The sequence below is a fragment of the Cnephaeus nilssonii genome, assembly GCF_951640355.1.
Source record: "Cnephaeus nilssonii genome assembly, chromosome: 19".
Lineage (NCBI taxonomy): Eukaryota > Metazoa > Chordata > Mammalia > Chiroptera > Vespertilionidae > Cnephaeus > Cnephaeus nilssonii.
In genome coordinates this window covers 51,387,901-51,410,967 of record NC_137090.1, presented here as the reverse complement: position 1 = coordinate 51,410,967, position 23,067 = coordinate 51,387,901, and the positions used below count along the sequence as shown (strand labels likewise).

Here is a 23,067-nt window from a genome sequence, read left to right as displayed (position 1 = left end):
GTTAGATCTGGAGGCATAAACCCCGGGGACGTGAGGCGACAGGACCTGGGGGACATGGGACTGACGACGTGGGGAACGCTGCGCGGCTGCCCCCGCCTCCGCTGAGCAGCTCACAGGCCAGCGCCCTTCCCGGACTTCGCAGGGCTGACGGCCCACCCCACACGGCAGGAGACGGGGTGCGGAGCGGGCAAGGGGCAGAGCTGGGCCGGCGTGAACCCGGGCATCCGCTCAGGAGGGCCCTGAGGAGGCTGCCCACTCTGCACCCAGCACTTCCCAGGCTGAGGCCTGGCTGGAAGGGCTTCCCAGCCTCAGGCAGGAACAGCAGAAGCCACCGGAGGGGAGACTCACATGCGGACCGGAAGGGCACGCTGATCTTGCCCTGCACGCTGCTGATGGCGACCACGTGGCCCCGCCGCCGCTGGACCATGGAGGGCAGGAGCGCTGGGGGGAGAGTCGGGCTTCAGGAGAGGAGTTCCTCTGGCCGCAGCTCCCCGGCCCCCCCCACCCACCCCCCGCCCGCGCGAGAGGAGGCGACACTAGACTTCATGGCACCAGCAGGTGCACGGGGAAGCCCTCAGGGGGGAGGGTGGGGAGGGCCGTGTCCGGGGAATTTCTGGGCCTCCTGCACCCACAGACCCCGCAGAGGGAGGCGGAGACAGAGCTCGCACACGGCCCTCCTGTTCCGGGAGAGCCTCCCCCGGAGCCCCGGCCAGGCACAAGGACATCTCCGCTCTGCAGGGCTCACCGCGCCCCAGAGGAAGGGGACGATGCTCTACAAAGGAAGTGCCACTGAGGAGACCACCTTGACTTAAGACCAGAAAGCAGATAAAGGAAACGCAGATAAAAGTCTGAAAAGGCTGCCCTGGCCGGTTTGCCTCCGTGGATAAAGTGTGGCCTGCGGACCAAAGGGTCCAGGGTTCAATTCCGGCCAAGGGCACGTACTCAGGGCTGTGGGCTCATCCTCAGTGGCAGGAGGCTGCCGATCCATGATTCTCTCTCATCACTGATGTTTCTCTCTCTCCCGCCCTCTCCCTTCCTCTCTGACATCAATAAAAAGATATTTTTAAAAGTCTGGGAGACAAGCACCCGAGCTGTAAATGACAGTGTGTTCCCAGGGTGAAACAGAGGAGGAGGCCAGGCAACGTCTGGCTGACAAGGAGCCGAGTGAAGTGAAAACACAAAAACCAGCACGTCCTTTTCTTCCATCGAAGACGTTACCTTTCGTCAGAGCAACGGGGCCGAAGTAGTTCGTCTCCATGACCCTCTTGTCCACGGCCACGGGCGTGTCCAGGACGGCGCCGCGATAGCTCACCCCCGCGTTGTTGATGAGCACGTCCACGTGGCCGAAGCACTGCAGGATCTCAGCTGCGGCCGCGACGGTGGCCCCGGTGTCTGCCAGGTCGAAGGTCACCAAGGAAGGCGTGTGCGTCTGCACCTGGTCAGACAGGACAGAAACGAAACGCACCTCAGAGTGACAGGCATGTGGGCACGTGTCCCTCCACCAGAGCACAGGGCGCGGTGCCCGCTCCACCGGAGCTGGGCTCGGGTACCCGCCAGAGCTGACGCCTGACGGGTGAAAGGAGAATGAGGGCGGAGGAGTCCGCACACGTGAGAAGCTTACGGACCCAGGGGCCGCTGATGACCAGAGCCCTGGAGACCGATACGACGGCGTCGCCCACCCTGTGGCTGCCAGCTGCTAGGCGGCTACAATGCCTCGTCTGACCCGCCAGAGGACCAGCCTGTCACCACTGCCCGCTGCTGGCCGGGCGACCCCGTTCCCGCGACAGACCTCAGAAGTCAGCCCACCCTTCTGGAGGCCCGGACGACGGCCACGGGCAGGCTGCCGCGGCTGCGGGCAGTCCTTTCAGCTGATGGCCCATGGCGGCACCACGGCGTGCCAGGGGAAGGTCCCGGGCAGCCGAGGAAAAGGGCCGACAGAACCAGACGGGCCTCAAGCAGAGCCCAGTGGGCCCGCCCCTTCCTGAGGGGCCCAGGACCAGTGCACTCTGCTGCTCAGGTCCCTCGGAGAACGGCTCCGGCTGGGCAACAGCAGCCCTGGCACGGCCGCATTCTGGGCCCGCAGGAGACAGGGTGCCGAAAAGCCCCGGCACACAATCTCGGGGTGAGTGTATTTCTCCTTCCTTGGAAGCTCCCATAGTCGCTGAATGCGTTCAGAGGCCGGCAGCCAGAAAACACCAGCACGGCCGACTGACGGGCCTCCAGTGAGCGGCCAGGACCCACCTGCCGACGACTCGCATCACTCACACCTCAGTGCCTGCTCCCCCTCTTTCTGGGGGGGCAGCCACGGCTGCACTGGCACCTCCAGCGGAGCCGCCTCCCCTGACGTGTTCATTTTGTATTTCTTTCGGGGGGAGCATGAACCCGCAGGAAGAATCTTCTGACCATTTTTATGTCCTTAGGTATTTCCTTTATCATCTGAGAAGAGACGACTAGCACGGGTGGCTGGGTGGCCTTCGCGGCGTTAACACTCTGAAGGCACGGCCTCCCTCAGGAGGACGCGTCTCCGCTCCCCTCTCCTTCCCGCGCTGGTGACCGAAGGATCTGGCTGGGCGCTAGCTTCTCTGCGCTACCAAGAGACAAACGTAAAACCACTTCGTGTGCCTGCGGACGGGCCGCGCCACGGCGCTGTGTCCCTGAAGACACCCGGTGCCTGGAGGAGAGGATCTTAAAGAACTCCCCGTAAACCCTTTCACAGACTGTGAAACGAAAACCACTGGGTGTTTTGTTTTGTTTTAAATGTATTTTTATTGATTTCAGAGAGTAAGGGAGAAGAAGAGAGAAACATCAATGATGAGAGGGAATCATTGACTGGCTGCCTCCTGCACATTGGACTGAGCCCGCAACCCAGGCATGTGCCCTTGACCGGAATCGAACCTGGGACCTTTCAGTCTGCAGGCCAACGCTCTACCCACTGAGCCAAACCGGTTTCGGCTGTGCACCTCATTTTAATTCCCTAATCTGGGCAGGAAACTGTGTGTGGGCTTAGAATGTCTGAATATAACTAAGTGTAGATGTAAAACATACTTCGATGTCATGTTGTGTTTTTTGTTTTTAAAAAATTAAAACAGATCAATTTTCAAAAAAAAAAAGGAAAGAAAGCAATCCCATTCACAGTTGCTTGAAAAAAATATATACTTCAGAATAAATATAACCAAGGATGTAAAAGACCTGTACTTAGAAAATAATAAGACATTGATGAAAGAAACTGAAGAATCCTATCTAATAAAGGGGGAATATGCAAATTGGCCATCACACCATAACATAGATGGCTGTGCCCACAGCAGAGGCAGGGATCCCGTAACACAAGATGGCTGCGCCCACAGAGGAGGCCAAGTTACTGTAACGAGCCTCAAGGAGCAATCAGCAGGGACCTGAGGGTGCGTGGCGCTGGGCCAGGGCAGGGGATCTCAGGCTGTGCCCCTGCCCCGACGCCAGGTCGGGGGATGTCAGGCCGTGCCCCCCGCCCAGCAGGGCTTGACGGGGGACCTCAGGCCACGCCCCCCAGTGCCGGGCCAGAGGACCTGAGGCCGTGCCCCCCACCCTGGTGGCAGGCCAGGAGACCTCAGGCCACGCCCCCTGCCATATGGGGCTTGATGAGGGACCTCAGGCCACGCCCCCTGCCATATGGGGCTTGATGAGGGACCTCAGGCCACGCCCCCTGCCATATGGGGCTTGATGAGGGACCTCAGGCCACGCCCCCCATCCACGGGGCTTGACAAAACAGCATACATATCAAATCGCATATATATCAACATATGTGTAACTCCATCTATTGAAAAAAATCGGCATTATTAACCGGTACACCTGGTATATCCAAAAAAAATCAAAAGCAGGACTCAAACAGATACATGCACACCAATGTTCACAGTAGCATTCACAATAGCCAAAAAGTAAAAACAACTATAGTGTCCATCAACAAATAAATGGATAAACAAAACGTGGTATACACATACAATGGAATATTTTTCTGCCACAAAAAGTGATGAAATTTTTAAAAATATTTTAATTGATTATTAGAGACAGAGGAAGGGAAAGGGAGAGAGAGAAACATCAGTGTGAGAATGAAACTGACCGGCTGCCTCCCCTCTATCGGGGACTGAGCCCGCAGCCCAGGTATGTGCCCTGACTGGGAAGCAAACGGGCAACCTTATGGTGCAAGGGACAACGTGAGCCACACAGGCCAGGTAAAAGGATGAAGTTTGATACATGCTACAACATGAACTTTTAAAAAATTATGCTTAGTGAAGTAGCCAGACACAAAAGGACAAAACTGTCTTTTTCTACTTACATGAGGTATCTAGAACAGGCAGATTCAGAGACAGAAAGTGGAAGAGAGGTTTCCAGGGGCTGGGGAGAGGGGGTAAGAATGAATTCATGTTTAATGGGTACAAATTTTGTCAGGGATGATGCAATGGGTTTGGGCAGAGACAGTGGTGATAATTACATACATTGTGAGTGTATTTAATGCCACCGAGTGGTACACTTACAAATGGGTAAACTGATAAACACTGTGTTATATCTATTTTTCCATAATTAAAATTTTAAAAGTCATCATTAACCTGCCCTCGTCCCGCCCAACAGAAGAGCCGGGCAGGTGCCCGCCGGGTGAAGGGGAGGGAGCAGTGCTAACAGGCGGTGGGGGGTCTGGCCGGCGGCGGAGCAGCTGCTGTGGCGGCCTGCGGCCACCTGTACAGGGACCCCGTCCAGCAGCCCAGGGGCCACTATCTCAGCAGAAGACGGACTGACCCTTCGCCCCAGAAGACGCGCCCGTGGGCTCACCTCGGAGGCCCGAGAAGCGGCGAGTTCTTTGGCGAGCTGCTCCAGGGCCTCTCTGTTCCGGCCGCAGAGCACCAGCTTCGCGCCCACAGCGTGGAAGACCTTGGCGCATTCTGGAAGGAGAAGAGAACCTGATGTCTGAGACAATTCAGTGCCTGCCTCCCCAGTGCAGCTCCCACTTACCCATGTTCCATAACCTGTATCGTTTCTACATGCACAGAACATGTATGTGCTAGCCCCAGTCACAGGCCAGGCATGGAGCCAGGAACTGGGGTCCAGTGATGAAGGAGCCCCAGAGAGCTCGCATCTGGGGCTGGACAGGCATCTCAGGGCGCGGGGAGGCCAGCCTGGCGGACAGACTTGCCAGGTGCTGTGCTCAGAACTTCGCATCCCGTCTTTAGCTCTGAATAACCTGTGAGCTCCCACCATGTTCACAACGGAGGAAGCTCAGAAAGGTCAACCAGGTGCTGGCCTAGGCCTAAATTCCAGCACAACCCAAGTGCTGCCCAAGTCATTTTAATGCAACAGGTACAATCTACCAGGGGCCCTCGCGCGGGTCTGTGGAAACACAGGGACACAGGGCTCTGTTGAGAGGGGCTGGGGGGCCTGAGGGGCTCTTTGTGGATAAGGCAGAGGGGACAGGGGGAGCAGAGAGGATAGGGGGAGCAGAGGGGAAGGGGAATATAAGACAATAGCGGGACTGGCACTCTGAATCTGTGCCAGTAACCAGTATTCTGACTCACATGCTTGCTAGTAGATAATTAGCTCCATTCTTATCTGTGATGCCTGTCCTGCCTTGCAGAACCTGTTTCCCGGAATACTCCCATTTTAGAGGCCATAAACCATGAACCATATAAGCCTCCCAGAGGGGGTTGTCAGCACAAAGCTCTGAAAAGCCGGAAGCCTGGTCCCTATGTGGGGGACAAAAGGAAGGCCTCCTCCGTATCATCACTCAGGCTTTGGAGGCTGGTTCCCCAGTAACCGCACTAGTGCACCTGCAGGTCTGCAGTAAAGGCTCCTCCTGACCCGCTGAGTGCCCGGCAGATGATTTTCCCGTCCGCCTGCCAGCTTATCTACAACAGGGGCAGGGAGAGCAGAGGGGAGAGGGGAAGCAGAGGGGATGGGGGATCAGGGGAAACAGAGGGGCAGAGTAAGCAGGGGGAGCAGAGGGGCAGGGGGAGCAGAGGAGCAGAGGGGAGAGGGGAAGCAGAGGGGATGGGGGATCAGGGGAAACAGAGGGGCAGGGTAAGCAGGGGGAGCAGAGGGGCAGGGGGAGCAGAGGAGCAGAGGGGAGAGGGGAAGCAGAGGGGATGGGGGATCAGGGGAAACAGAGGGGCAGGGTAAGCAGGGGGAGCAGAGGGGCAGGGGGAGCAGGGGGAGCAGAGGAGCAGGGGGAGCAAGGAGCAGGGGGAACAGAGGAGCAGGGGGAGCAGAGGAGCAGGGGGAGCAGAGGGGCAGGGGGAGCAGAGGGGCAGGGGGAGCAGAGGGGCAGGGGGAGCAGAGGGGCAGGGGGAGCAGAGGGGCAGTGGGAGCAGGGGGAGCAGAGGAGCAGGGGGAGCAGAGGAGCAGGGGGAACAGAGGAGCAGGGGGAGCAGAGGAGCAGGGGGAGCAGAGGGGGCAGGGGGAGCAGAGGGGCAGGGGGAGCAGAGGAGCAGGGGGAGCAGAGGGGCAGGGGGAGCAGAGGAGCAGGGGGAGCAGAGGAGCAGGGGGAGCAGAGGAGCAGGGGGAGCAGAGGGGCAGGGGGAGCAGAGGAGCAGGGGGAGCAGAGGAGCAGGGGGAGCAGAGGGGCAGTGGGAGCAGGGGGAGCAGAGGAGCAGGGGGAGCAAGGAGCAGGGGGAACAGAGGAGCAGGGGGAGCAGAGGAGCAGGGGGAGCAGAGGGGGCAGGGGGAGCAGAGGGGCAGGGGGAGCAGAGGAGCAGGGGGAGCAGAGGGGCAGGGGGAGCAGAGGAGCAGGGGGAGCAGAGGAGCAGGGGGGCAGGGGGAGCAGAGGAGCAGGGGGAGCAGAGGAGCAGGGGGAGCAGAGGAGCAGTGGGAGCAGGGGGAGCAGAGGAGCAGGGGGAGCAGAGGAGCAGGGGGAGCAGAGGAGCAGTGGGAGCAGGGGGAGCAGAGGGGCAGGGGGAGCAGAGGAGCAGGGGGAGCAGAGGGGCAGGGGGAGCAGAGGAGCAGGGGGAGCAGAGGAGCAGGGGGGCAGGGGGAGCAGAGGAGCAGGGGGAGCAGAGGAGCAGGGGGAGCAGAGGAGCAGTGGGAGCAGGGGGAGCAGAGGAGCAGGGGGAGCAGAGGAGCAGGGGGAGCAGAGGAGCAGTGGGAGCAGGGGGAGCAGAGGAGCAGGGGGAGCAAGGAGCAGGGGGAACAGAGGAGCAGGGGGAGCAGAGGAGCAGGGGGAGCAGAGGGGGCAGGGGGAGCAGAGGGGCAGGGGGAGCAGAGGAGCAGGGGGAGCAGAGGGGCAGGGGGAGCAGAGGAGCAGGGGGAGCAGAGGAGCAGGGGGAGCAGAGGGGGCAGGGGGAGCAGAGGGGCAGGGGGGGCAGGGGGAGCAGAGGAGCAGGGGGAGCAGAGGAGCAGGGGGAGCAGAGGAGCAGTGGGAGCAGGGGGAGCAGAGGAGCAGGGGGAGCAAGGAGCAGGGGGAACAGAGGAGCAGGGGGAGCAGAGGAGCAGGGGGAGCAGAGGGGGCAGGGGGAGCAGAGGAGCAGGGGGAGCAGAGGGAGCAGGGGGAGCAGAGGAGCAGGGGGAGCAGGGGGAGCAGAGGAGCAGGGGGAGCAGAGGAGCAGGGGGAGCAGAGGAGCAGGGGGAGCAGAGGGGCAGGGGGAGCAGAGGGGAGCAGGGGGAGCAGGGGGAGCAGAGGAGCAGGGGGAGCAGAGGAGCAGGGGGAGCAGAGGGGGCAGGGGGAGCAGAGGGGGCAGGGGGAGCAGAGGAGCAGGGGGGCAGGGGGAGCCGAGGGAGCAGAGGATCAGGGGGGCAGGGGGAGCAGAGGGGCAGGGGGAGCAGGGGGAGCAGAGGGGGCAGGGGGAGCAGAGGGGGCAGGGGGAGCAGAGGGGCAGGGGGAGCAGAGGAGCAGGGGGGCAGGGGGGCAGGGGGAGCCGAGGGAGCAGAGGATCAGGGGGGCAGGGGGAGCAGAGGGGCATGGGGAGCAGAGGGGGAATCTCTCCTTCTCAGTTGCTGACCCTCCATCCCACACTGGCTAATCTTCTCTAGGTGAGTGATGTGCCACAATTTCCCTTGTCTGGAGTCCTCTGCCCACTCACTCTCCCTGATTTCTGGAAAGTCTCTCATCTCAAAAGTCCTAGCGCTAGGTCACAAGACTCCTCAGCCGTTTGGCTTTGGGTCCTTCTGGATGGGGGACACCCAGTCCGGAGCGTCACCTCTCGTTTCTTGTGGCGATTTGTTTAGCAGTGGGGACACCTGCCCTAAACAGTCACCTTGGGATTTGTGATCTGTCACTCACCCTTCTTCTCTCGTGGGCCACGCCCACTCCCTCTGCACACTCACAGGGGAGATCATACCCAAGCACCTCATTTTCTTTTGTAACACTGTCTAGCCACCACATAAACTAGATAGTAAGTCTCAATGGCCTGAAAACAGGACTTGCAATTTTAACACATTGCACAATTTAGATCATTGCTGTCACCGCAATGGAAAATGGTCAAAGATTCCCTACGTCCAGGCCTTTTTCACCTTACAGTCCCATCCTCTCTCTCAGGCCTGCTCTACCATCAGATCCTTCTCCTTCACACCGAACATCATATTCCTAACACTTCTGATTCTGAATCTACTTTTGACCCATAGACCACTGACCTCCACCCCCTTGCACATCCCCTCTCTCACCTGCAGTAGATGCCAAAACCCAGACCCTCCTAACCAGCAGCCACCTTCTCCCCGGCCCCTGAGAGCCCAAATCCCAAGAACTCAAGCTCCAAAACAGCCTTTTCCCACCTAACACTCCTCTCGGGCCACCCACAGGCCACCCTCAACAGCCTCCCGCGCCCATCCTGCCCCTGAGGGAGGCAGCAGGAACTGAGGGCTTTGTGGTCAAATAGGACAAACTTAATGAGATCACTCAGGGCCCTGACGAAGACCCAGCTCTCCTCCTCCCTCACGGAGGCCTTGCAGAAATTCACCACCTTAGACCCCACTCCCCAGAGGGAACCAGGCCGGCAATAGAAGCACGAGCGTCTGGCGTGGAAGGGCAGGTCCCAGCCGGCCTCTGGGCCCTGGGCAGCACCTGGGCCCCCAGGGCCTCCACATACGCCCCCTCTGCTCTGGCCCCACTCACACCTGCCTTGGCCTGGCGCCGCCCGCTCACCTGCTCCACCATCCCACTGTGGTCCCGCTCTTGTCAGGGCCCATCGGGGCCAGCAGCACCTCCACTGCCTGCTGCCAGCACCACGTGGCCAATGCCCACGATGTTCTGCGCTGCCCCCTGGTGATCAGCACACATCATAGTGAGCGGGCGAACTCCCAGTAGAGGGGACAATCTGTGTGTTAGGCTTTTATTATATAGGATCAGCTCCTGATAGATGCCAAAAACTTCAAAAACTAGACACAAGTCCACAAACCCCTCGAAAAGACTTCATTAACCTGGCCTTTAAGGTCTTTAATAATAGAGACAAAGAGACCCAAGTCCAAAAACTCAAGTGAGATCAGGCCAAGGCTGAGGCCTTCCAGCTCCTAGCCACCTCTCTCATGAACCCCAAACAAAGTGCCGGTCCTCCAACCGCGGGTAAGTCAGGGGCTCAGCCTCCTCCGGGCCCATGCTTCAAAGGCAGCAAGGAAGGACATGGGCCAAGTCCTGCCCAAACCCAAGACCCCCGCCTGGGCCCTGCCCAAGGTGCGGAAGGAAGGCCACTGGAACTCAGACTGTAGTCTGGCCCCTCCGGGTCAGACCCCAGCCAGTCCAGCGAGGCCGCCCTCTGGATCCGGTTGGGAGCTCCCAGACCCCCTGGGACTGGCCACCTCACCTCTACACTGCATCTTACTAGACAGCCCCTTTACCCACTCCTTTCTTGTTCTGCCTCAGGGACCGACCGGGCTACCGCACGCCCCCTCATAAAGCCCAGTTCTCCCAAACCTCAGTCACCTACCTCAGTTCACCCTCTCACCCCACAAGGCGGAGCCATTGCTTGGACTGTAAACGCCTTATCTCCTCCACGACTGTCCCCTCCTCTGAACAAGAAATTTTCTCCTTTTTCAGGCTCACTGGGTACTCTCACCTCCGGGTTCCCAACTTCAGTCTTCTCCCAAAGCCCCTCTAGGACACAGCGAAGGGACCCTCACTGAGCCTTCAGATCCCAAGGCCGCATTCTCACCCCTTAATGCTCTGAAAACTGCTCTCACCTCAGCGCCTTCTCACCCCCATCACTCCACCCTTCCCAGAGAACAACTTTCTTTACTGCACAGGCTTACTGAACAGTCCGGCTATTATCAGAAGCTGAGCTCATTATCACCCAAACCTCAGCATGTTCTAAGGAAAAACGTGGCCGTTTTAAACCAAGCTGCCAGAGGCCTGGGGACAGGCTGCTGGGCCTGCTCTCTCCCCCCCCGTTCTTTTCTCCAGCCTCATTGCCTACACATACCTTTCCAAAGTCTTCATTGACTTAAAGACTTGGGAGTGTTGCTGGGTTAAATGACAAACTTCTAAATAATTTACAATAGCATAAAATACTGAAACATTGATTGCTAGACGTGTTTTAATTTGCCTGCTCTTAGTTTTTATGTCAGAAGGTCTCTTGTACTTGGTTGAATGTATATTTTCTTGAAAGTAAGAGTGTGGTTAAAGTGTGTCATAGGAATCTTCCTTGTCCCAGCATTTGGTGATTGTGATTTCGTGATGAGCTCCCAGGGAGGGAACGTGACCCATTCCAGGGCTCAGAGACATCAAAATACGTTTAGCTTCAAAAATGACAAGTTTGATAAGAGTGTTCAGGCCAAGAAAATTAATACAAAACTTCATGATGGAGTATGTCAGCGCTGTAAAGAAGTTCTTGAACGGCGTGTAAAATACAGCAAATACAAACCATTGTCAAAGCCTAAAAAATGTGTTAAATGTTTACAAAAGACCGTGAAAAATTCTTTTCACATAATGTGTAGAGACCATGTGCCTGTGAACTTGAAGTTTGCGCGAAATGTGGAAAGAAAGAAGACATTGTTACTCCGTTTAATTAAGAACCAGAAAAGACAGAAAACATTTAAAATAATCCACATTCCAGTTGTAGAAGCTGCAGAAGAAATAAAGAAGAAAATGATGATTTAGATTTTGATATCGATTTAGATGACTCAGAAGAAGATGACAATCAAATAGATTAATATATCAAAAGTCAGTGTGAAAACATAACATTCTGAGCAACTTTAGACTTTGAGGGTTTTATAGAAAAATACTGTGAAATCCTAATAAAAATTTAGAATAACCTATAGAAAATAATAACATTTATACATGGACAATATAAATTGTGTATGGCATTTGAACAATTATAAAACGTATGCAGTTTTCTTACAATAAATTTCCAAATAGCATATGCTAGAGCAGTCGTCGCAAACTCATTAGTCAACAGAGCCAAATATCAACAGTACAACGATTGAAATTTCTTTTGAGAGCCAAATTTTTTAAACTTAAACTTCTTCTAACGCCACTTCTTCAAAATAGACTCGCCCAGGCCGTGGTATTTTGTGGAAGAGCCACACTCAAGGGGCCAAAGAGCCGCAGTTTGCTGACCGTGGTGCTAGAAGACCTGCCAAATGAGTATTTAGAAGAATATCAAAGTAAACAAGATTCAGAATTGATGGTTTTGTAAGAACTATCTCATGGGGAAAAAATCATACGACATTACTGCTAGCCTCAAAAATTGGTCCTCAGATATGTACCTTTTGATAAATTTATCTCAAGTAAATGACTCAAACAAAAGCTCCCTTACTTAATGTTTGGTTGCTTTATAAAGCAAAAAGTTAATTTTTTTAATAATAATGTTTAACAAGTATGTAGCAGTTTTTAAAAATATATCATCAGACGGAAACCAAGATGGCGGCATAGGTAAGCACCTAAACTGCTGCCTCGCACAACAATTTCAAAACTACAACTAATGTATGGAAGACCCTTGAACTCATGTATGGAAGACCCTTCTTATTGGGAAACTTCCCTTCCACAGAGACCCCTCCAGGAGACTGTGTCCCCATCTTAAATATCATCGTTCAATTACTGAAGGACATGCTGATCAGGTCCTCCCTCGACCTTTTGCAGGAGACATCCCCCTATTCCTCCTAAAGGAAATCCACCAATAATTTACAGCCCTGAAGGCAAGGCCCTTATCAGGTCCTCTTAACCGCCCCAACTGCAGCTGAACTATCAGGGCACACCCCATGGTTCCACCTTTCCAGGTCAAAACCCATCTCAGGAACACCTCGATCACATGAGCTGGAGTCCCCTAAGATTACAGCCACCAGATTGGGCCCCCCAGACTCCGCCTTACCCACATCCCAGAAGAGGGTGAAGGAGTGAGCACTCCTGCAGGGGCTCCCTATGTGCCCTAATAACCCTGACTTCCCTGAAAGCCCCCTCCTCTCCCGGTACAAACCCTCCCGGTCCTAGCTACTGCCCCCTCTCCCTTTGCATCAGGATCCCCACCTTTCCATGGGACTGCCTTCTACAAAGGGACTTGGGTTACCCATGGGGCGAGATTTCCTTCTTTTTAGATCCCGAACATACCCTTTCCCCGCTTGGGACCATCCCTGCCTGGTGTGGGGATTAGCTCTCTTTCTCACCCTATCCCAGCCCTCCTCTCCTACTCCCTTAACGAACCTTCCCACCTCCACTCAATTCCAACACTTATCCTCCCTCATGCCCTCCTTAGCCAGGACTGCTGGCTCTGCCTTCCCCTCTCCTCTTCAGCGTATCCCACCTCCCTATCCCAATCAAGAGAGGGAATCAGAAAAAAACCACTCTGGCTTATAAAAAGGGAAAGGAAACTATAGTTCTCAAAAAGGCAGTCTAGTTAATTATCCCACAGCCCAGGCTAATCAAGCCTCCCTCCTTTTCTGTTATTAGATTCTATCTCATACTAAGGTAGCTCCTCCCTCCCTCCCGTCACAGGTCCTAACACTCTACACACCCCACTAATCATCCAAGCTCCTTTATGCTTTACAAGGGCACAGGGCAGTATAACAAGCCATCTCCGATCATCAGCTGGCAACACCACAGTTAACCTAGAACTACCAAACGGCCATTGGTCCCAGTGGGTTGACTACCAGGTCTCCCCGGAAGCCAGTGGTTATTTCCTACAGCCAGTCTGTTTTACTTCCTATCCAACCACCCAGGCCCGAGACTTCAACTGCTCCTTTCCTTCCCTTTCGCTTTTCCCTTGGATAACAGCCCATCCTAGCGTTCCCTCCCACTTTCACTGCAATGGAATCTCAACCACTCATCTGTCACCCTTATCGGTAGCGCCATGGCGATGACCCTCTCGGTTCGGAGCGCAGAACTAGGAAAGGGAACCTCATACCCTTTAGTCACCTCTTCTCCTTACCCCTTATAGCTCATCGGCATGATTAGGGATTCTTCTTCCTCTGTGGGGAGAACACATATATCTGCCTCCCCACCAACTGGACAGGAACCTGTACTCTCATCTATCTCTCACCCAATGTAGATGCAGCCCCCAATAATCAGTCTTTACCTGTCCCCGTAACCCATCATAGCCGACACAAAAGGGCAGTCCAGATCATCCCTCTCCTCCTAACCCTCAGCATCACAGCAGGAGTTGGAACTGCCACAGGGAGCTTAACCACTGCTCTACCCATACTTTGAAACCCTGTCTCAGGACCTGCAAGAAACCTGTGGATGCCTAGCAAGGGGCAAAACTGGGAAAACAAGAACCTCACTCCCAGGGTAACCTATCCTCCCCTTTCATATCACTAGTCAGGCAACTTAGACCCCTGATCTTTTCCTCCCTAAAGATAACATCTAGGCCTCAGTTGTATTTCAGCTCCAGGCCCAGAGAAGCAGCAAAACCAGACAAGTGACACTGCGGCCGCCTCAGGACCAGCTTTTACCTCCCAGGTCACTTGGGACCACTTTCAAGCCTTCACCAACCAGTCTCTTGGGGAAATCATGCTGCTGCAACCCTCCCTCGTCCAGCCCATTACTATCAAAGTCCACTCCCCTGGGACCTCCACGTCCCCGCTCAGCAGGAAGTAAACACAGAAGACATGACCTTCTTCCCTAATCCATAAAACAAAAAGGCTGGAGTGTTAGGTCTGATCAAATAATTGAATAGACACCCCCTCCCCCGGGAACTGACCTTCAGGCCATTTCACTATGGACATCCCCTTTTGCTGAGACCACACTTCACTTGCTGAGACCACATTCCATTCCATCTGGTGTGCGGACTATCGAATAAATCCGTAATCCCTCATCATTCCGGCCTCCTCCTTGGCCACCTAACAGGGGGCAGCGGGAGCAGGGAGAACAGAGGGAGCAGGGGGCAGGGGGAGGAGGGGCAGAGGGGGCTGGGGGAGCAGGGGGAGCAGAGGGGGGAGGGGGTAGAGGGGATGGGGGGCAGGGGTGCTGGGGTGAAGAGCACACAGAGCCCCTGAGGGGCAGCATGGAGGCAGACAGTGGGGAGTCCCTCCGCTGCTAGGTGGGAAAGGGCACAGCTGGAGAGAGCTGAAGCCTGGAGAGTCTACAGCAGCCATGGCAGGAAGGGGCTGCCCGTTAAAGGCTCCTCCTCACGGGGAAGGAAGGAGACTGGACAGGCCCGGACTGCACTGCGCCCACTACTCTTCCAGGTGACAATGGTGAGGACGCCCCTAGGACGACGGAGGCGCAGCCAGAGGAAGTGGGCACCTCTGCTAGTCACATCCTTTCAGTGCAAGAGGCATGGCTCCCACGGGGCCAAAGCCAAGAGGGTTCATCAGGGGGCTCCGGACAGCTCACGCACTAGAGAGAGCTGAATGGCCCAGACGTGGGAGGGCGGGGTGGTGGCCGCCAGGGCCGTGGCAGCAGGAAGCAGCTCCCTCAGGCTGGCGTCCTTCTCGCCCTCTGCAGCCCGGCTCCTCACCAGCTGTGCAGGCTCCAGGCAGCTGTGCCACGTCCACACAGCTCCCTGCCAGGCAGGAGCTTCGACTTGTCTCCTCCGAGCTCTGGTGTGGACTGGCCCAGCAGGGGTCCCACGTACTCCCCTGAGTCAAAGAGGAGGGCAGGCCCCCCAGGCCACTGCAGAGGAGGAGGGAGGCAGAGGGTGAGGCCTGCCCCAAATACACTCTAACTACATGCTCAGGCCCTGGAGACGAGCGGCTTATAGGAACTAGTACCACCCAGGGCGCCAGAGGACGGGTTCGGCCTGTGTTCACCTGACTTCCGACACTGGCCCTGTGGCCTGGGTTAGCTGTAAGCCGTGTCTCCCTCTCCTCAGAGGGAGGACAGACAGAAACAGCCCTGGAACTGAGTGCATTGAAGTAGACTGGGTACAAACACTCCTTAGAAAATACTGCAGGAGTATTGCTTTGTATTGCTCAGCCCCCTTTTTAAAAAATATATATATTTTATTGATTTTTTACAAAGAAGAGAGAGGGATAGTTAGAAACATCCATGAGAGAGAAACATTGATCAGCTGCCTCCCGCACGCCCCCTACTGGGGATGTGCCCGCAACCAAGGTACATGCCCGACGGGAATCGAACCTGGGACCGACCCTTCAGTCCATAGACCAACGCTCTATCCACTGAGCCAAACCGGCTAGGGCCTCAGCCGCCTTTTTAAACGCTCTACTAGTTAACCAGACTGCTGGTGAAGCCTGCAAGGCCAGGGTTTAGGAGGCACCCCTGCCTGTCCTCACGGCATCCCGAGTCTGCCTCCCTCAGCGCCCGCCCGCCCGCCTGTGCAGTCTGCACAGGCCCTCCCTGTGCCCTGGCTGAGCGCTCAGAGGTGGGCAGCCCCGTGGTGTCCTCTGCCCTCTGCTCACAGCAGGGGACGGGGGCGCTCAGAGAGGGTGAGGGTCAGGCTGTCACTTCTTCTCCGGAGTAAAGCAGGGTCACTGGTCTGATAGCCCTTCTCTTAATCCCAGAGAGAAGCCTTCTGACAGCTAAAAGGCTGCAGAACCTGGAGAAGAAATGCTAAGACCTTTGGGGAGAGGAAGGCTGACCTCTGGACCGCCCCGGAGCAAAGCCTTCCTTTATGCCCTGCAGCACCCCCTGCCACTTCTTCAGCGTTTACTCTGCCAAACCCAGGCCTGCGCCTCCTGCACAGCCAGGTGGAGGTGCTGAGTGACTGAACCAGTACATTCTCAGGCGAAGCTCCAGCTGGTTGTTCACTGGCTCATCCCGACAAAGGACACAGATCCAGCCGCCTGCAGCCCTCTCAGCCTGCCCTGCCCGGCCTGCCCTACCTGGCCTGCCCCGCCCGGCCTGCCCCTGCCCAGCCTGCCCCCGCCCGGCCTGCCCCTACCCGGCCTGCCCCCGCCCGGCCTGCCCCGCCCGGCCTGCCCCTACCCGGCCTGCCCCGCCCGGCCTGCCCCCACCCGGCCTGCCCCGCCCGGCCTGCCCCGCCCAGCCTGCCCCGCCCGGCCTGCCCTGCCCGGCCTGCCCCGCCCGGCCTGCCCCTGCCCGGCCTGCCCCTGCCCGGCCTGCCCCTGTCCGGCCTGCCCCGCCCGGCCTGCCCCTGTCCGGCCTGCCCCTGCCCGGCCTGCCCCTGTCCGGCCTGCCCCTGCCCGGCCTGCCCCTGCCCGGCCTGCCCCGCCCAGCCTGCCCCACCCAGCCTGCCCCTGCCCGGCCTGCCCCCGCCCGGCCTGCCCCGCCCGGCCTGCCCCTACCCGGCCTGCCCCTGCCCGGCCTGCCCCTGCCCGGCCTGCCCCGCCCAGCCTGCCCCTGCCCGGCCTGCAGCCCTCTCGGCCTGCCCTGCTCGGCCTGCCCTGCTCGGCCTGCCCCTGGGAGGTCTGGCCAGAGCCACAGCCCATCTCGCATTGCTGTTCTCACCAGGCAGCAAGGCCAAGGGGGTGGAGAGGCAGCATTCCTGAGGCCAGGACTGCTCCCCAGTTTACCAAGATGAGGAACTTCCAGTCCTGCTGGCTTCCTCACCCTCTCTGGCCCCGGCCTGGCCCACACAGTGGGCACTTTATGAGGTGCCACTGAAGGGTAGAGGCACTGAACGGACACGCAGAGCCAGAGGGGGAGGGAGGCACCTGCTGGGTGAGGTTCGGACCACGGCCCCGGCGCTCTCGTAAGCTTGGCTTCCTAGCAGAGCAGGGAGACATTAAAGCCACACACGGAGTGACAGGGAGGCAGATACCAGCCGGAAGGGCTCCATCTTCATGTTTGAAAGAGCTGCCCCAGGAAGAGGGGGGCGGGGGGCGAGGGGAAAGGGAGTGAGTCTCAGGTCTATGTATCTAGGCTTCAGGCGCCCTCCTGGCTTGCAGATCAAGAAGGCAGCTCGCTGCTTCAGGGCTCAGGCTGGCGGAGCGGCCTCCAGAACATGCTGCTCCTCTGGACAGCGGCCCTGCCATGGTACAAGGACACCCGTGTGACTTCACTACACCAACGGGAGAGACGCAGAGCTACCGACTGCCCCGGAGCGGCTACCAGGGGCAGGCCACCGGCAGGGCTGCAGCCCTCCTCACAGCGGCTGCGATGCCTGGGTAAGACTGTTCCTATTTTGTTGTTGTTAATCCTCACCCGAGGTTATTTTTCCCGTTGATTTTAAGAGTGGCAAGGGGGTGCGGGGGAGAGAAACATTGATGTGAGAGAGACACATCAATTGGTTGCCTCCTGCACTGACCCCACCTCAGCTGGGGATGAACCCGCAACCCAGGCACGCGCTCTTGACTGGGAATCAAACCCGCAACCCTTCGGTGTGTGAGCCAACGCCCTAACCACTTAGCGACACCAGCCAGGCCTGACCCGGGCCTATTTCCCCTGGCTGGAGGGACAGAGAGATACATGGGGTCCTGTCCCTACCACGTTAAAGGGGCAGAATGCCAGCAGCATTTTCTACTCCCTTCACGCGTGGTGTCCGGAAGAGGAAGTGTAGGACAATGAGAACTGGAGCACCTGCAACTCCACACCTCCCCCGCCACCCGACTCACAGGCTCGAGGACTCTCGGAAGGAGGGCTTCTCTCTGGGATTAAGAGAAGCAGCTGCTGACCGGACTATATATAGTGCTGAGCGAGGTCAGAGGACCGGCTGGCCCAGGGCCTGGAGGCAACTGGCCCTGTGCACCCTGTGCAGGTCCGCGGATCTAAGGACAGGCCGGGTCCCCAGGAGAGACTCGCCCGCACCACAGGCACCCGGAGGGATCTCACCCACAGCTTCCCCCTCCTCCGGCCCACAGCCACTCACCCTGCAGACGGGCCCACCGCTCCCGTTCCCGCAGCACCAGAGCTCACAGCCCCGCACACTGTGCTGCCCAGCTTCGGGCCTGGCCCGCAGTGCCCTCCCCGCTGCCCTCCCTCCCTTTCCTGAGCCATGTCCCGCTCAGGTCGGACAAGACCGAGTTCTGAAGTCAGAGATGTGGTTTAAATCTCGGCTTCACCCTTTCAGGCTAGCAGTGCCAGGGCTGGTCAGACCTCCCTGACTCCGCTGCACGGATCCAGGGCAGAGCACAGCCAGCGCTCTCGCACGCACCCTCCCGCTCCCGCCTGGCTGCCATCATCCCCGCGTGGAATGGCAATGTCCTGAGCAAGCCCCTGCCTCTCCCTCCTGAGGGACAGGAGCCTCTCCCATCTGTCTGGCCAGCACCTGCCAGGGCCTTGCCGGGGAAGGTGCCCATCAGTGCCGGCTGTCCTACTGCCAACCGAAGAGGCAGCAATGGCGAGCCTGCATGGACCCGAGCGCGAGTGTGGCCGACGTGCTGTGTGATGCGATGTGTGTGAGGTGCTGAGAACGAGGGCCGGGCCGGCGGCCTTTGTCCACTCCCTGCAGGAAGGAGTGCTTCCCTCCTGCCCCTCCCAGCTCTATGGCTGGTCTTGTCATTAACTTGATGTAAGACAGGGTTCAGGGAAAAAATGTAATGTATGTCCGGGAGCCTCCCCCAAATATGAAGCTCTAAGATGTGAGCAAAGCAGGCAGCTTTTATATCTTTTAGACAAAAACAAACACAATAAATCTGTGACGAACTGACAAGACCAAGGGGTTGGCGCGTGAGCAGTAAACCAGTGAGGGATGCACAGGTTTGCTCAGAAAGCCTTGAACTCTCCAGCTCTGGTGCCCAGAGGCCCTCTGCCTCCTGGTGCAGGGAGGGGGCCTTTCTGAAACGCTCTGTGTCAGCCGACACTCCATAGCGTGTGCACTGGTCTCAGTGCGCAGCCCAGTGGTGAGACCACCATCTAATTTACAAAGTGTCCCCGATATTTCCAGTGCCCACCTGGCCCCACACAGCTTCACAGCACCTGGGAGATGCAGCTCCTGCTTTCAAGGGAACGAAGGAGGGTCGGAGTGGCCTGTCCTTCTTGCCCCAGCTGTTTCTAAAGTAACTTTAATTCAAAATGATCTGGCCTATTTCCCCGGCTGGAGGGCCAGAGATACGTGGAGTCCTGTCCCGACCGTGTCCAAGGGGCAGAATGCCAGCAGCGTGAGTGGGACTCGGGAAAGGCTGCCGTTACCTGTCTCACTATATCTCTACGTGAATACACGCAGGATGGGCGTGAGTGAGGGGTGACATATACTGCCCCCTTCACAGGTTTGGAAGGGAACTAACGACAGCTCTACAAACTCACCTGCTGGGAGGTGGGGCGGCGACTGATGGACCCAGCGCTCAGGTGCTCACTGAACTAGAAGGGACTAGACTGAAGAAACTGGGGAGCTGAGGCATCACGCCTCCTGGTTCCAGCCCTGCCAAGCTGTGTCCGGGTACAGCTGCAGGCACGGCCCAGGCAAGAAAAGATGCGGAGTTCTGGCCAGCGTGCTCAGTGGTTAGAGAGTCGGCCTGAGCACCAAAGGGTCATGGGTTCAATTCCCAGTCAAGGGCACGTACCTGGGTTGCAGGTTCAATCCCTGGCCCCAGTGTGGGAGGCAACCAATTGATGTGTCTCTCTCACATCGACGTTTCTCTATTTCTCTCTCCCTCCCACTCTCTCTAAAATCAATGGAAAAAATACCCTCAGATGAGGATTCACAACCACAAAAAGGCTATAAACAGGTGCTCTGTGTGGCCCTCACAGAGGGCCTGAATTGTCCATATTAGAAAATCGGGAAAAGCCCTATTTCAACCACCACGGGGCTGAGCAAGGCTGCCCGCTGGGTGGGCAGGCGCCTCCGGGGGCCACGGTCTTCCTCCCGAGCCTTTGCCACCACGCTGAGGCCGAAGCCGCCTGCACGGACGCTCTTGCTTTTAGGAACTGGACAGAGCACAGGGACAGACCTTGTTCCCAAGTGGCTCCACCTACTTCCCCCTGCGCGGTGGCCCATGGCGCTGAGCGGCTCCCCCAGCCAGGCCGCCTTCCATGCCTGACAGCACTGCCCGGGACCCACCTCGCCCCAGGCCCGAGGTCGCGCCCGTGATGACCACCACGGCGCCCTGGAGGCGGGCCTGCATCCGCGTGCGCTGCAGCAGCTGGAAGCAGAGGCTGAAGATGCCCACGCAGCCCAACAGCAGGGACAGGGCGGCCGTAGAGGTGACAAAGTCCATGGCCCTCGCCGTCAGCGAGCTCTTCCTGGAAGAACCAAAACCAAGTAAACCAGTGGCAACGTGGGGAACGGGAAACGTGCCACCCTCCTGCCCGGTCGGACGAGAGCCCCGAGCTCTCCTGGGAGGGCTGGGCTCTGCGTCCCGCAGACTCCCGTCTGGGCCTGTGGGCCTGCCTCGTGTCCAGCCGGAGCGTGCTGCTCTCTCGGGTGACAGGACTGCGCCTCCGGGGGCCCCGGGGGCACCAGCACACCAGCCCTCACCGTTCCCCTCCTCAGCCTGTTCGGGAGACAGTGTGCTGCCAATCCTGAGGAGCCATATCTGTTTCTCCCACAACTGCCTCCAACTCCCTTACTCCTCCGGCCTCCCCATCACTCCCCTGCGCCCCTAGGCCCAAAGCAGCAGCTAAGAGGGAGACATAGGCATTTAAAGGCCAGGGTGAGTGAGTGACACCACACTGTGTTGGTCACTGGGAAGGAAATGCCTGTCGGATGGACCAGCATCGGCCCCACAGAGCCCCCACAGCCCGCCTCCAGCCCGCGGCACTGGGAGCGCCGGGAGCCTCCCGGAGAGAGGCTGGAGCCCGGGGGAGCTCCTGTGGCAGCCCGGGGCTTCCAGTCACCCCTCAAACTGGGGGGACCCTGTAGCACCCTCCCCCCTCCCCAATGCCCGCCCCGCAGCTCCTCCGATGTAAAACGACTCTGCTCCCGTCCCCAGACAACACCAGCCCTGGGAAGCCGGCTGGCCACGGAGCACGCACGGACCCACTCCCCCCGAGTTGCTCGGGTCCGGGTCGGGGTGGGCCGTCCTGTCAGAACGAACCTGCTCTTCGGCAAAGGGTTCCACTCCAACTTCAGCTGTGAACCCAGCTAGTTTAGTGTTTATTTTTCACTTGCTTTCCAAATGCACTTAAATTCGCAGTCACTATCAAAAAGCACTGACATTCTCGGATAAGCACCTGTAAAAATGACTGCCGTCCAGCCCACTTAATCTACTTCTGAAAGACCCCAGCCACTGTCCACTAAGTGGCTGCATTTCGCTCTCACCCTCCACTGTGCCAAGCCTCCAGCGGATAACTGAAGTGGTTTCCAAGGTGCCAGACTCTCTACCTGGGCACTGACGGCAGCCCCGCCCCAACAGGAGGCACAGGCCAGGCGTCTGGCCCACAGCGCAGCTGCTCCCAGGGTAGTGCTGGGCCCCAACGGCCCTCTGGCGCCTGGGAGCAGCGAGGTGACTGCTGGGCCAGTGTGTTGGTGTCACTTTACAGAAAATGATAGCATTGACATAAAACACAGATAGGCCCGAGGTAATTATAGCTCCGAAGTTCTAGGTAATGAACGTGGGGCGAGGGGACGGGACGGGATTCCAGCCCAGCGGGAGGGCGGTGTGGGAAGAGCTTTCCCCACTGCAACCCCAGCGCCTTAGGTGAGGCAGGTCCCGCCGTGCACGGCCCTGCCTGCCCGGAAGCCGCGGGGCCAGCTGGGGCCTAGAGCAGCCAGGGGGCGGGGACACTGCTCACAACAGGGACCAGAGCTGCACTAGGCCAGCGGGTGCGAACAAACTACACACTGCTCCCCGCCACAGGCCCAGGCCTGCCTCTCCCGCCTGCAGCCTGGGCTGAGCCAGCTGCATGGAAAGCTGTGTGTGTGCGCGTGTGTGCGTGTGTGTGCGTGTGTGCGTGCATGTGTGTGTGTGTGTTACAGCCTGGGCTGAGCCAGCTCCACGGAAGGCTGTGTGTGTGTGTGTGTGTGTGTGTGTGTGTGTTACAGCCTGGGCTGAGCCAGCTCCACGGAAGGCTGTGTGTGTGTGTGTGCGTGTGTGTGTTACAGCCTGGGCTGAGCCAGCTCCACGGAAGGCTGTGTGTGTGTGTGTGTGTGTGTGTTACAGCCTGGGGCTGAGCAAGCTCCACGGAAGGCTGTGCGTGTGTGTGTGTGTGTGCGTGTGTGTGTGTGTGTGTGTGTGTGTTTTACAGCCTGGGCTGAGCCAGCTCCACGGAAGGCTGTGTGTGTGTGTGCGTGTGTGCGTGTGTGTGTGTTACAGCCTGGGGCTGAGCAAGCTCCACGGAAGGCTGTGCGTCTGTGTGTGTGTGTGTGTGTGCGTGTGTGTGTGTGTGTGTGTGTGTTACAGCCTGGGGCTGAGCCAGCTCCACGGAAGGCTGTGTGCGTGTGTGTGTGTGTGTGTGTGTGTGCGCGCGCGCTACACTGAAGGGTGTGGGGAGGGTAACAAACCTGTTGCCTCGGGAAACTCAGAGGTGCCAGAGACCAACTGGAGGGTGCACTCTGACTGGGTGAGGAAAGGAGTGCAGGGTCCCAGGAGGACCCCGGCGCCAGCCTGTCGGGGCTCAGCCACTTCCCAGCCAGCGAGGGACTTCGCGGCCGAGCCTGAGAACCCTCACCTGTGAATGAGGGTGCAAGGCCCACTCACAGGTTTGCTGTGAGTCCGACGAGCTGCTCACGAAGGGCGTGCCCAGCCCTGGTGCAGGTGAGTGCCCGTAAGCGGAGCTGCCATCACATCGTCCCACCGCCTCGCTCACTCCTGGCCCAGACACCGGTTTCAGACAGCCCATCTGAAGCTTGTCCAGGCGTCCCTAGTTTATGAAAACTGGTTTCTTCTCAATAAAGGGAACTCATATACTTCTCTGTGGTTTTAATTAAATTTCATACCTTCACACCTTTAATT

General features: G+C 58.1%; 2 protein-coding genes across 2 annotated transcripts in view; one reads left to right on the top strand and one right to left on the bottom strand.

The window, feature by feature from the left end:
* The window catches only part of DHRS7B (dehydrogenase/reductase 7B), a 61,483-nt gene that overhangs the window by 8,402 nt on the left and 30,014 nt on the right, over positions 1 to 23,067 (bottom strand). Inside the window, exons 2-5 of the mRNA XM_079797395.1 lie at positions 20,235 to 20,416; positions 4,801 to 4,910; positions 1,219 to 1,435; positions 349 to 441 (exon numbers count right to left, since the gene is read on the bottom strand). Coding sequence (XP_079653521.1) covers positions 349 to 441; positions 1,219 to 1,435; positions 4,801 to 4,910; positions 20,235 to 20,416 — 602 coding nt within the window. The remainder of the gene's footprint in view (positions 1 to 348; positions 442 to 1,218; positions 1,436 to 4,800; positions 4,911 to 20,234; positions 20,417 to 23,067) is intronic.
* LOC307114707 (uncharacterized protein C9orf85 homolog) lies at positions 9,266 to 11,712 on the top strand. Its single transcript, XM_079797414.1, has one exon. It carries the CDS (start codon positions 10,532 to 10,534, stop codon positions 11,039 to 11,041), a length of 510 nt encoding a protein of 169 aa, XP_079653540.1. The 5' UTR covers positions 9,266 to 10,531; the 3' UTR covers positions 11,042 to 11,712.

What these genes read in the sequence shown, in the direction of transcription:
- LOC307114707 (XM_079797414.1), top strand. Translation starts at nt 10,532, where the DNA reads ATGTATATTTTCTTGAAAGTAAGAGTGTGGTTAAAGTGTGTCATAGGA.